This window comes from Amblyomma maculatum, chromosome 4 (assembly GCF_055883805.1).
Source record: "Amblyomma maculatum isolate TAMU_Amacu chromosome 4, ASM5588380v1, whole genome shotgun sequence".
Classification (NCBI taxonomy): Eukaryota; Metazoa; Arthropoda; class Arachnida; order Ixodida; family Ixodidae; genus Amblyomma; species Amblyomma maculatum.
Window position 1 is genome coordinate 85,369,627 of NC_139347.1, and position 12,847 is coordinate 85,382,473.

The 12,847-nt window shown below is 49.3% G+C and overlaps 1 protein-coding gene across 1 annotated transcript; it reads left to right on the forward strand.

The window, feature by feature from the left end:
- Nucleotides 1–241: 241 nt before the first annotated feature.
- On the forward strand, nt 242–4,600 carry LOC146191558 (uncharacterized). The gene has a single exon (XM_084600346.1). The coding sequence runs from the start codon at nt 242–244 to the stop codon at nt 4,598–4,600; it is 4,359 nt and encodes a 1,452-aa protein (XP_084456472.1).
- Nucleotides 4,601–12,847: the final 8,247 nt, after the last annotated feature.

The window sequence follows — 12,847 nt, forward strand, 5'->3', positions numbered from 1 at the left end:
GGACTAGCGGTGGACTTTTGTGCATTTTCCAAGTATTACTTCGCGCATTGGCAGCAGAGAGGAGCAAAGCCCGGGCGCAGGAACGGCAGACAACGCGGTGGTCAGGGAAGGCAGGGTGGCTACTCCAGCGGAAAGGTGAGTGGCCCTTATGCTGGTCCTCGGAGCCCACTGGTGCCGTGTGGTTTGTAGCGAGTGACAGGAATTGTGCATGATACTGCGTAGCGGTGCAGTGGTCACGAAAATGAGTGCGGAGGAGAGCGGAAGTGATAGCGGAGTTTCAAGAGCAGAGGAGGCGACGGGGGCAGGCGAAACGATGGAAACAATAGGATCAACAGGAGCAGATAAAAGCGGTGGCGAAGCTCCCGATTCAGCTATGCGACGGCTGGAAATGGAGCTGGAGCTTAGGAAGACCACGCTGCTCATTGAGCGGGAAAAAACACGTCAGTTAGAGCTGCGAAGTGGTGGACCACAGGGCTCGCTAACAGATGGTAAGCCGACGCGCGAGGAATCACTAGCGCATTTCGCAAAACGGCTTAAGAGTTTACTGACCGCAATTCCCTCAGATCCAGAGGTTCCAGTGTGGCTCGAGGGAATCGAGGGCATTTTTCGTTCCTATAGGGTGCCTGAAGAGGTTAGAAGCCATTTAGTTTTGCCTCTGGTGACCGCGAGAATCCCACACCTCTTTTCTAAACTTTCAACCGAGGAGCTCGACAGTTACGATCTGGTAAAAAAGACGATTCTGTCCGAGTTGCGTCTGTCGCCAGGTGACTACCTCAGGCAGTTCCGCAATGCGCTTCCGGCTCGTGACGAGACCTGGCAGCACTTCGCGTCGCGAATTGAGAGCTACTATGCTTTTTACATGGCGGCGCGGGGGATCAAAACGCTAGAGGGCCTGATTGCTCTCCACGTGGCTGACCAGATGAAGCAGACACTGAGCACTGAGGCGTATAAGTACGTGAAACGAGAGGAGGGGGACGGTTGGGTGAGGCCACATGAGATAGCGAGGTTGGTGGAGGCTTACGAGGATTGCGAAGGTAAGGGGTCGGGAAGGAAGCAAACAGTTGCAGGCAGAATCCCATCTGGCAAACAAGCAACTTTGCAAAAGTCCGGCCTAGCTGCGCAGGAACAGCTAGTCTCCTCGAGATCCTCAACATGCTTCATTTGCGACGGACCACATTTCGCTCGCTCTTGCCCTAAAAAACCAGCAACTGGTGACGCGCATAAGAAAAGCGTGAACAGAGTAGCGCAAGAAAGACTTAACGCTGCCGACAACTATGACAGCGGAGCGGTCGGACGGGGAACGACCTGCCACTTTCCGCCTTGCGGGGAGCCATCGGGGAAGGATGGCCTCGCGTCACTAGAATACGTCGACTTGAGATGCGGCGAGGCGGGTCTGAGGGCCCTGATCGACACGGGTGCAGAGATAACGGTGATTAAAGAGGGCGCCATACCGAGCGACCAGGTGGAGGTGGTGGGCAATATACCACTAGTGGGAGCTTTTGGTGCTAGAGTGGTAGCCAAGCTCGCTAGAGTGCCGCTAAGCTTAGCAGTAGATCGGGATCGGCAGATCAGAGAGAGTGCGTCGCTGTTGTGCGCCGTAACGAGTGAGCTGGCGTCCAGGGAAGCAGACTGCTTACTCTCTGCAGAGGCTTGGGACATGCTTAAGCAGACACGCAGCAGAGCTTGTGAGATGCCCGACATGAAACTAGTGGAAGCCGGGACCCTGGGAACTGGCAGCTGGGGAGAGCAAGAACTTCGGCCGTTGGGAAACAACGAGGCAGATCGGAGTACGGATGAGGTACTAGTGGCCGCTAACGAGACACACCTCGAGGCGACGAGAGCGCAAGAGAATCATGTATTCCGTGAGGCGCAGCGGTCGGACCCGGGCCTCGCCGATGCTTGGCGTCAGGGGAAAGCGAGTAGCCACGGGATGTTCGTACGCGATGGCTTGCTCTACCACAAAGACAAAATTGCCGGCATACTGTATGAGCAGCTAGTGCTGCCTAGGGAGAGAAGAGGCGAGGTACTGATGCTGGCGCATGAGTCCCCGTGGGGAGGGCACCTAGGAAAGAGGAAAACAATGAACAGAGTAAAAATGAGCTTCTACTGGCCGGGTGTTAACGCAGACATCAACGAACATTGCAGGACCTGCCATGGATGTCAAATGAGATCAGACCGCCGAACAGCAGATAGAATTCCTATCGCCCCGCTCACGCGGCCTAGTTACCCCTTTCAGGTGGTGAACATCGATGTTATCGGGCCGCTTAACCCCCCGTCAGCAAGGGGACACAGGTACGCGCTTTGCGTCACCGACCTACATACGCGCTGGCCAGAAGTCGTCTGCCTAACGTCGCTTACAGCGCGGAAGACGTGCGACGCGCTTCTTGAGATTTTCTCGCGCACCGGCGTCCCGGAAACGATATGCAGTGATCAGGGTACTAATTTCGCCGCTCAGATGACGCAGCTACTCTGCGAGAAAATCGGCAGTTCGCCGCGGTTTTCCACTCCGGAGCATCCTGAGAGTAACGGCTCCGTCGAGAGATGGAACCGTGTTTTCAAAAACATGATTTATCATGTAATTGAAAGTGACAAGCGTAACTGGGACAAATGTGTACCTTTCCTGCTCTGGGCATACAGAGAAGTGCCGCATGATACAACGGGAGTCTCTCCATTCCAGATGCTCTACGGGAGACACCCGACGGGACCCTTGTCCATACTAAAGAAAACTTGGTCAGGAGAGGTAGATATCCCCAATGGTCTTAGAGAACCAGCGGCCCGATACTTGGAGAGGTTGAGGGAGCGGTTGCAATTGGCGGCCGAGATGGCGGGGCTCACCGCCACCGCGAAGCAGGGAGTTTATGCCGCGCACTACAACCGCCGTGCCCGACCAAAAACATTCAACGTTGGCGAGGATGTAATTTTGTTCCGCACGGACAGTCACGGAAAGCTCGGCGCAAGGTGGTGCGGCCCCTATAGGGTCAGTTCGAGGCCCCGCCAGAACTCATACGAAATTGAGGTGGAAGACGGAAAGAGAAAGGTGGTACATGCAAATCACCTGCGCCCATATCATGCGAGAGTAAGCCACACAAGCGTGATTTTTGGCGAGGATGCCGAATTCGGGGAAGTCGAGTGCTCTCCGCCGCCCGATGAGCAGCTTGATGGTTGTTTGCCGTCCAGTGCGACAGAGCATCTGACTCCGTCCCGGGATGAGCAGATACGCCAGTTGTTTGGGTCATACGGAGATGTATTTCAGGGACGGCCGGGACCGGCGCGCATCGGAGAACACAGGATAGTACTGAAAGAGGGGTTCATCCCGAAAAAGCGGTATACCTATCGCGTGCCTCAACTCCTCAAAAAGGAGGTAGCGAGACAGGTGGACGAGCTGCTAGATTTAGGGCTCGTATATCCGGCTTCGAGCGCGTTCGCCCATCCGGTGGTGTGCGTAACTAAGAAGGACGGCTCACTCAGGCTTTGTGTGGATTACAGGGCCTTGAACGCCGGTACTGTGGACGACGCTTTCCCTATGGCCCGCCAGCAGGAACTAATCTTTCGGGTGGGTGGCGCGAAATTCATTACCCTAATAGACCTAAAACGAGGGTACTGGCAAATTCCTCTGGAAGAAGAAAGTCAGGAGAAGACGGCCTTTGTTACCCACGTCGGGCAGTTTGCGTGGCGGGTCATGCCCTTCGGACTGAAAAACGCGGCCGCGACATTTCAAAGAGCCATGAACGAGCTGCTACGGGCACACCAAGAGTACGCTTGCGCGTACTTGGACGATATAGCAGTATTCTCCGGAACTTGGGAGGAACACCTTGATCACCTTAGGGCGGTGCTCAGTGCTCTACGCGAGGCGGAATTTAAAGCCAACCTACAGAAATGTCAGGTCGCGGCACCGCACATCCGGTACCTGGGACACGTCGTGGGATCGGGGCAGCATGGACCTGACCCTGAGAAAGTTGACGCCATCAATGAGTTGGCGACGCCTGGCACAAAACGCGAGCTCAGGAGTGCTCTCGGTCTCTGCGGTTACTATAGAGACTATGTTGAAAACTATGCGGAAATTGCTAGACCCCTCACAGCGCTGACGGGAAAGAAAGTGCCAAATTGCATTCCGTGGAATCCAGAGGCGGAAGAGGCTTTTAAGAAACTAAAGGCAGCACTTTGTAGAGCGGCGATGCTCTCAACTCCGGATCCTGACAAGCCATACTGGCTATTTACGGACGCATCCGCTTTTGCGGCAGGCGCCTGCCTGGCCCAGATGGATGGATCAGGCAGAGAGCTTCCCATATCGTTCGCGAGCCACCGGTTCAACGAAACGCAGATGAGATGGGCCACAATTGAGCGAGAGGCCTTCGCAGTGATGTGGGCTCTACGCAGATTTGACACTTGGGTATATGGGGCGCAGGTGCATGTCGTATCCGACCATAATCCTTTGGCCTACGTCACGGCCAGCCAGCCAGCCGGGGCAAAACTGGCGCGTTGGGCTTTGGCGCTGCAGCGATACAATGTGACTGTAACCCACCGAAGGGGCACCGCTCACGCAAATGCTGACGCACTGTCACGCTTGCCTCGCGCACAGGGAGGTAGCGAGCCGTTTTAGCGCCCAACACCGCTTTTGCCACCAGTGGGTTTCGGGGACAAAGCGGTCGGGCCACTCATGGGACTCTTTGTGTGAAGTGTATTTGCATGGCGCCTTGTTCTACGCCTCCCGTGAGGTGATTGTATTTAGGGTTCTGTAACTCGGCGCCAGATTGTACTGGCGGTTTTGTTTCTTTTTTTTGTGCGTTGTAATGAAGTTGTGACGACCTTTATGTTATTTATCGTGTGCAACAACCAGTGAGGTTGTTGCAACGATCTTAGGAGGGGCGTGTAAGGTCGTCAACAGTGCATGTTTTCTCGAGTTTTCTTTTTGTGTGAGTTTGTGTTTCCTGCCGTTTCGGGCAGCCGGCCCGCGAGGCGCGCGGGCGGAGCGGCGCCGTACCCAGGGAGGGGGGACCTTTTCTTGTTTTTGGGTTATAGTGTGAAGTGTCCCTGCTTGTGCGCGTTATCTGTTTTGTGTCTTTCTTGAGGGGCGAGGGGTCTCGCGCATTGGAGGGCACTCTGCCGTTCGGTGTTTGGCCTGGTGGCTAGCGCGCGAGGCTCCGAACTCCGTCGGCGGACCCCGTCGAGCGTCCGTTGGGTGTTGTTTTTCTTATTTTGTATGTGTAAAGCACGGTCGTAAATCTCGTGCGCGTCCTCGAGAGTGGAATGCCAGTGGTGGAAAGGCCGGGGTTGGGACGCTTCGGCGAACTGGGCCTCGGCTACGGTATTCCACGAATCTGTGTGAACGGGGGGGACACCAAGGACGTTTTCACGGAAACGGAAAGCGCGCGAAAACGACGAGGTGCGATGGGTGGCCCGGGGAGTTGCAGCCCGAGCGAAGGAGAAGACGGACGTTCTCCCGTACGCTCGCTTGGGACGACGGACTGTCCTAAGCCGGAGGGCGACCCAACTCTGTGTTTTATTTGTTCTTCCTCTCAACTGTGCTGTGTTTGTTCATCCATTCAACCTATTAGTTTAATTAAATCAGTTTGTTAATTTAATTCGGCCCATTGAAATTCTTTCGACGAAGCAAGGAGACGGGACCATTACCAACAAGAAGAAGAAGAAGAAAAAAAAAAGGAACTTCAAGAAACATCCTTAGAAGTTTACTCCAATGTCGCTAGATATCGAAAAGCAGGAAATAAATATTGCCAGTTTGAATTCGGCTGGCTTTCAAGAAAAGTAAAAGTACAGTTCGCATTCTTTAAATTGAGCTGCTTAGGTTGAGAGAACCTCTCGGAACAGTTTCATGACTAAACATTGTTCTCAGTTCAAAGTTCCTAATACTGCCAATTTACCAGGTTGGACAGCGAATTCAAAGTGTACCCAGGAAATTATATGAAAATTCATGTCTTTTGTCCTCCATTCCTGCGACAGCGGTGAAGATTGAAAGAAGCATGGATTCAACTAAATTCATCTGAATACATCAAGCATGGATTGCTTCAAGCCTGCATTACAAATGTACACTATTTCTCGATCACTTTACGCTTGGGGCGCAATTCGCTGCAAACACAATGTGTTGACGGTGCGAAGCCTCTGTTTTTCCTTCCTGAATTGCAATAAATGATACTTGCTCAGAGATCTTGCGTAGACATATATTGTTCATTATGTAAAAAAATGTGGCAGTACGGGACTTTCACCTTTTTCAGAAGCTGGTAAAAATAAGGAGAAAGTTTCATGTGTCCCAATTGCAGCAGACATTTCATTAGGCGCAAGCGTTCCCGAAAATATGGTTTCCGGCACTATACAAGTCTCGAAAAGTTGTTTTAAGACTTGGTGAATTCAATTTGCAGCCTGTGATGATGTGGGTTTGCACTCTCTGTGGGTGAAATCTTCATTTAAGAGGTCGGGTGGTGAAACAAAAAAGCAGACAGAATATTTAATTGATCTCTGCCTGGATTCTATATCTATTACACTGAAACCAATCGACGTCTCTTTTGAAGCACAGGTGGCGAATGTCGTTGAGTGGCCGAAGCCAGATCCAGAGAGAAAGCAATTCACTTCTGCAATTAGTGGCTGTCATCAAGCATTGAGCACGATTGTTTCTCTAGGAAACTAATTTAAACTTTTAGTTTGTGGCTCGAATGCTTTCTATAGAGGAAATAAACCAATTTTCCCCAGTTCTCAGTTACTTTAACTAATATAGTGCACAGTACGGCAGTATAGAACAAATCTGGCTCGTTCTGAAATTGCTCCAATGACCTAACTGTCTTTCGTTTGTATTCTGCAGCTATCATGTATACGCGTGTTCATAATCACATCCTGCATGCAAAAGCCATGTAGAAAATATGCTTAGACCACTCATGGAAAATGTTCGCTGAAAACATACCTTAAAACCCCTATTGTATCTTCTACAGAAAGCAAACACTGGCAACAAGGGAGCAATAACCATGTTGAAAAAAGTGTATATTGGCAGCGGACCCCATGGACCAACAATACCAACTAGATTGCCGAGCTGCATTTAATGCATGCATGCCTCATTTCCGCCCTCCTATTGAATATTTGAGATGTGTCAAATTCTGGAGAATTTCCAGTCATAGAGTGCGATGTTCGGTTACTTTTTGATTTTGGCTTCAATGAGTCTGTTATTGTGCAACTAAACCAAACAAGCTTTATTAAATGTGTTGTAACCATAGGGTATTTAGTAATTCAAGACCACTTGTGTGCTGTCACAACAGATCAAACTTGATGAAAGAATCAGTACACTTTCTACATCGCTAGCAGCTTCTTGAAGCTATATAGTTTTGCCCATCTCGCACTTAAAAACAAAAACAGTTATACTGCCTCGGAACCACCACAAGAACGCTGCCGAATCGGCTATTAAAGAGATTTCAGCTTGTTCACGCGTATTAAAAGAGCCTGAAAGAAATTTTCGGGCCAGTCTTCATGAAGGCTAATTGATAGTTTTCAGGTGCTCCCCTAGTGACAAAATTGTATGAGGCAATAACCTCACCTGTTCTCACACAATCTCACTCAATTCACATACAAGTCGCATATAATTGCATAAGGCCTCACAGTTCCTTGTACATTATCACAAATTATGTACGATATTTTATGATAATGATGTGCACCGTATGAGAGTCTATGCGATTAGATGAGATTTTATGAGGTTATTACCTCGTAGAACGTTTGGTTTTTCAGTAGGGCTATTCCCTTAAAAAAAATAACAGAAGCCCACACTCGCCTTATGTAGCGCGGTGGTCAGAAGATCCTTTCAAGACCCATATGCAGCTAATACTGCGATTTTAATTTTTGCTTGAATTGTAAAGAAGACAGAGAACAGACAACGCTGCGGCATTGCCATCACCATCACTTGTCTCTCGCGCTGAAGCTGTGCACTGCAGCTGGCAATTCGAGCCTGCTTTGCCCGACGAACGTCTAGCGCTGCTGTGCAGCGCTAGACGTTCTTTACAAAGCATTTACCTCCTCCCTTGAATGAATGGCGCGTGGATGATAGCGCGTGTTCCTTAATTTAAATTATCGCATTACTGAATTTAAATTATCGCATTGAAAAGACCAAGGGAATCATGACGATTAGTAACCGAATCTAGTGCATATAAACATATTACGGTTGCACGTGTTCAGCTGCGAAAAATTGTTTTAGCTACCTAACAAAATAGGTTTTCCCTTACAAAAATGGTCGTGAACAGTCTTTAGAATCTGTATTAACACCTTATTGACTCTATCAATATTGTACGTACTTTTAATCTGTATGAACATGTGTAAATACGAAGTTCATACACTGTTACTTTTGTCTATTTAAATCAGTTCATATAAAGTTTGTACATAGCAAGTTAGGTGAATATACTTCTCTGTATATACGCCTATTAATATACAGCAGGGGCGTAGCCAGGGCTCTGTTGCGATGTCAGAAACCCTTCCGAAAGTTTTTGAACTCCTTCTTTCGGCCTTTTTTGCAATTTTTTTTATCGATGCCGTATAACGCCCTCGAAAATTATTTCTGGTTATACCACTCATACACAGCTATTCAAATATATTGAAGCAATTTAGCATGTCAGAAAAAATGTTCAGATCGAAAGTATATAGTATTAACTGACCGAGCGAATGCTATTCATTGCAACTCATATTTGAATTACATTTTTTATTATGAATAGCATCTGTTAAAAAAGAAATGGAAATGGAAAATTGATACGATCAATTTGCATGAATTATAGATAAAACTTATGAGGTTATAATTTGAAAATTTAACTGGTTACAATTTCGCTCTTTCTTCATCGCGCATTTCTTAGTCAAGCGTACGCTCTTGTTGAGGACGCACTGAGTCCTTTTATCAAGCTCGCTCGCACAATTAAATACAAAAACATCACAAATGGAAGGTAAACGCACCGCGCCGCCGACTTTACAATGGAGAATGCGCGCTGTGGGTGTTGTCGGGTTACATCACGCGATGCTGAGACGCACGCCCTGGACTCTCGGATCCACGTAGCTCATCCCTCAGAAGCTATATGGGCGAAACTTTAGAATTATATATTGGCATACACACAATGATTGGGTATATGCACATGTACAGTAAGCTACCGAACGAGCCCCCCCCCCTCTTCTCCGCTTTCCTTCTCGCGCGCCGAAATTACTGGAAAATGGAGGGTGCATTTCCCTGGCAAGGACCAAATTTTCATCCGAAAAAAAAAATGAATTTGTATTTTTTTTTCTTTATCGACCCGATCGTGTTTAGAAGTGTGCTCCCAGACGCATCCGAGCCACCCCGCTGTGCATAGCATACGCTCCTGTCCACCACTTATGAAAACAAATCGGCGCCCGCCGCCGACATTTTCTCTCGCCGCGCTCAGTATGTTAGCGATTGTCTTATTCTCTTATTCACTTCTGCGCAGCCGCTCCCGTCAAGGCAGCGGCCATATCTTAGCCCATCTGTTCCTGACCGCGCGCATCGTATGTTTCGCTCGCGGAGGTTATCCGACACCACCCAGCAGCCTTTGGACATGTGCGTCAATCGAGCGAGCGCTCTACAGGTTCTGCTTTTGTTTATGTTTTTGCTGGAGGTGGTGTCTGGGTGAGCTGCGAGCTTAGGACAAGGGCGCGCTAATGGTAAGGGAAGAGGGGGGGGGGGAAGAGAAGGCGCGGCGGCTGGGGAGGGGGGGGGGGCGGCGAACTAACACACATAACGGCACAGAATGCGCCAGCAGAAACACGCATATTCGCTCGCAGCCTTCGCATAGGCAACCTGCAATGGAGTTTGCTGAGACATGTGGTGCCACCTGGCGGCCGACGGGATCTAATACTGAGTCGGCGCAGAAGCTGACGCCGTATATGCTGCGGCCGCTGTGTTCCTTCTGCGTTTGCGTTTTGTTATCCCAGTGAGCGTGATTTACTTATTTAGTGACTTCAGTGGTCTCATGCGATGCTTCGACTACTACGGATGTGAACAAGAATAAAAATAAGCGCAAGGGCGGCGAGAAAGACTGCCACAATCACGAAGGAAACCTAAGCGTACCGCTTGCTGGGAGAACCTGGGGAGAATGATGAGAGAAGGAGATATTGGCTGCGAGAGAGTAATGTAACTGAAATTCGTTTTGTTATGGGGCCATTGGTGTACAGACGCCAAGAAGCTAAACTAAGACGATTGCCCGTGAGCGGAGGAAACGGTATAAACTTCTGACTCGGGGAGTCGCACGCTGGTTGGGGCACACCGGGCACACTACTCAGTATGCGCTCCGCGCTGTAAAATTTGGCGTGTACTGGTATATGCTGTGCAAGATCGAGTGGCATACGTCCAGAAAAGCAACAAAGCCGCGCAGCCGCAGCATCTTATTCCAGCCGCATTTCAACGGAGGCGAAATAATAAAAAAAAATGTTCGTGGATCTGTGAACCGGATTTCTAATGCGATGTCTATTCGGAACCACAAAGCCAAAATATCTTCAAAACTTCCAATTACAGATTCCAATAAGCATATTTATCTGTAAATTAGTTCTTAAGGTGCTGAAAAAGTCAAAGTGGCGGAGTGTAGAGGCCCGTGATACTGTGTACACTGAGAATGGAACTTCGTTCTATCGTTCCGCGCCAAATAGTTCTTTCACCGACTGCTCAAGCTACTCAAGAGTCTCTTGTCCCAGACGATAGACTATTTCATCATTAGTAGCAACAGTAAAAAATTCTAACTTTTAACGACCTCCTCTACGAAAGCTTTGCCGTTGAGTGCCAGCATTACCCGCCGGATTTCCCCAAGATTGAGGTACGGAGGTACAAAATGCATGCCAGTTGTTGTTGTTAAGAGCTTTATTTTCCAACGATGTAGGAGGCCCCCTACTCCCCGCCCCCGGCACGCACAGTTTTCGTTGATGACGCACGCTACAACCGCACAGTGCTTGCAATCGCCACATCCGTAGCGGGTACCGCACCATGCCTCCTGTAACTTCCGCGGCACTGTTGAAAAGTGCACCACGAACAAAAGTGTTTGTCATGGTATTAAACTGTAAAGCAAAACCGAGAGGAAATTATTATGCTGCTGTAATCAAACAGCAAGAACAAAAGAAGAAAAAACGGCGATCAATCTCTTCTCAGGTTCTCTCTGCACTTTCAATGTTTGGGTATGAGGTGTGAACGCAATAGGTAAATGAAAAGCTACGTTTACAACATTTTTTATTAATTTAATTATTTCTGAATTCATCATCACATATCCGACTGATGCCCTGAGAGAATAAATTTCGTTAAAAAAGAATTCCGTCTACTCACGCGAAATTCAAAGTTGTGCGCGCGGGTGTTCCGTCGCGAGCGGCGCGCACTTCGCGGTGACGTCGACACCGTTCACGTTTTAAACATGAGCATTCTCGAACAGGTGGTGTCCTTTCGTCAGTATTGGTTTTCGGAAGTAGCTCTGAAGATATTTCATTGCCTTAAAACTGCAGAAAATGAGAGCCGAGATGCTTCCAGCCGTACAACGCGAACGCAACCCGACCGCGCCGGCCTACTCAGATTACTCGGCGCCGCCGTTGGCGGCGCTGAACGCTGCGCTCCACTAGCGCCGCCTGGCCACTGCAGGTTGCCTATAGCGTTCATGCAGGCTCGTGAACTATATCAGCGCGCAACCTGCGGTCCGCGGCACCGACCTCTGTAAATCAATTAAGCGCCCTTACGGCACAATTAACACGCAATTGACCCGAACCACGAAATATCGACCAGCTGTAGCTGAACATATTCATCCTTCCGCTGTGATCCATTGGGAACGTTATGCTAGTTCTAGTCGCAACCACCCTCTCGAGAGGTTGGCTGGAAGCTGTCCTTCAAATCCAATGCGCGGGAAGGATGCAAGGAGGCGCTTGGCCATCAGAGCGCGGCTTCGAGCTGGAGGAGGGGGGGGGGGGGGGGGGGGGGTGTGTCTAGCCGCCCTGCGAGCAAAGCACACAGCAGTGCGCACGCACGCACGCATTCTTTTTTTTCCCTAGAAGTACGGGAGGTATGAAAGGAGAAGCGGGCAGGCTAGCCAACGTAGACAGCGCGCGGTATCAAACCTGTGACGGCTTCATTTACGCGCCCTTCAATCAATCAATCAATCAATCTATCAATCAATCAATTTTTTGTTTTCAAATCCAGAGGACGGGGTGGGGGGGGGGGGGGGGGCACCTCAGCGAGAAAGCAGTTGCACACTGCTTAAGAGTGCCGAGGACCCTCGCAAACATCAGCAGGTGACAGCTCAACAGGAAGCTAGTTTACATGGAACACATTACAGGCATAAACACAGGCATAAACATTGCAGACATTACAGAGATGAACAGCAGCAAAAGCAAAAAAAGGAAAGAAAAGGAAAACAGATATGTGTTCACCGAATAACAGCGCAATTTCACGGTATTACCGCAGTGATGTCATCAATACAGCAAAAAGGATGGGTTTAAAGTTTCACAAAATATTCACAGAGCAAAGTTGTCTCCGAGTAACAGTAACGAAATCAGCAATCAATTTTTCGTGTTTATTTAGCGCAAATGTATGATGCTCTCAGTCTTGAGAGCTATTTCTTTTTCGCCTCTGCAAAGCTGCATGTGTGTGAGCGCGCGTGCGTGCAAATAACTCATGCGCAGGCACTCAATATGTGCGGCTCCGCATACGGTAAGAACTCAAGTTTTTATTACAATGAAGGAAGCAAACACACGATCGCTGAAGTGGGCTCGCCACTCCGAGTCTCTGCGTCGCCTCGAATACCAGCTACCCCACAAAACCACCGGAAGAAAAAGAACGAACGCACAAGATAGCGAACGCACAGAACTGACGCTCGCTCGGCGTTCCACTAATCCCGCC

Coding starts and splice junctions, on each gene's coding strand:
- LOC146191558 (XM_084600346.1), top strand. CDS start 242: ATGAGTGCGGAGGAGAGCGGAAGTGATAGCGGAGTTTCAAGAGCAGAG.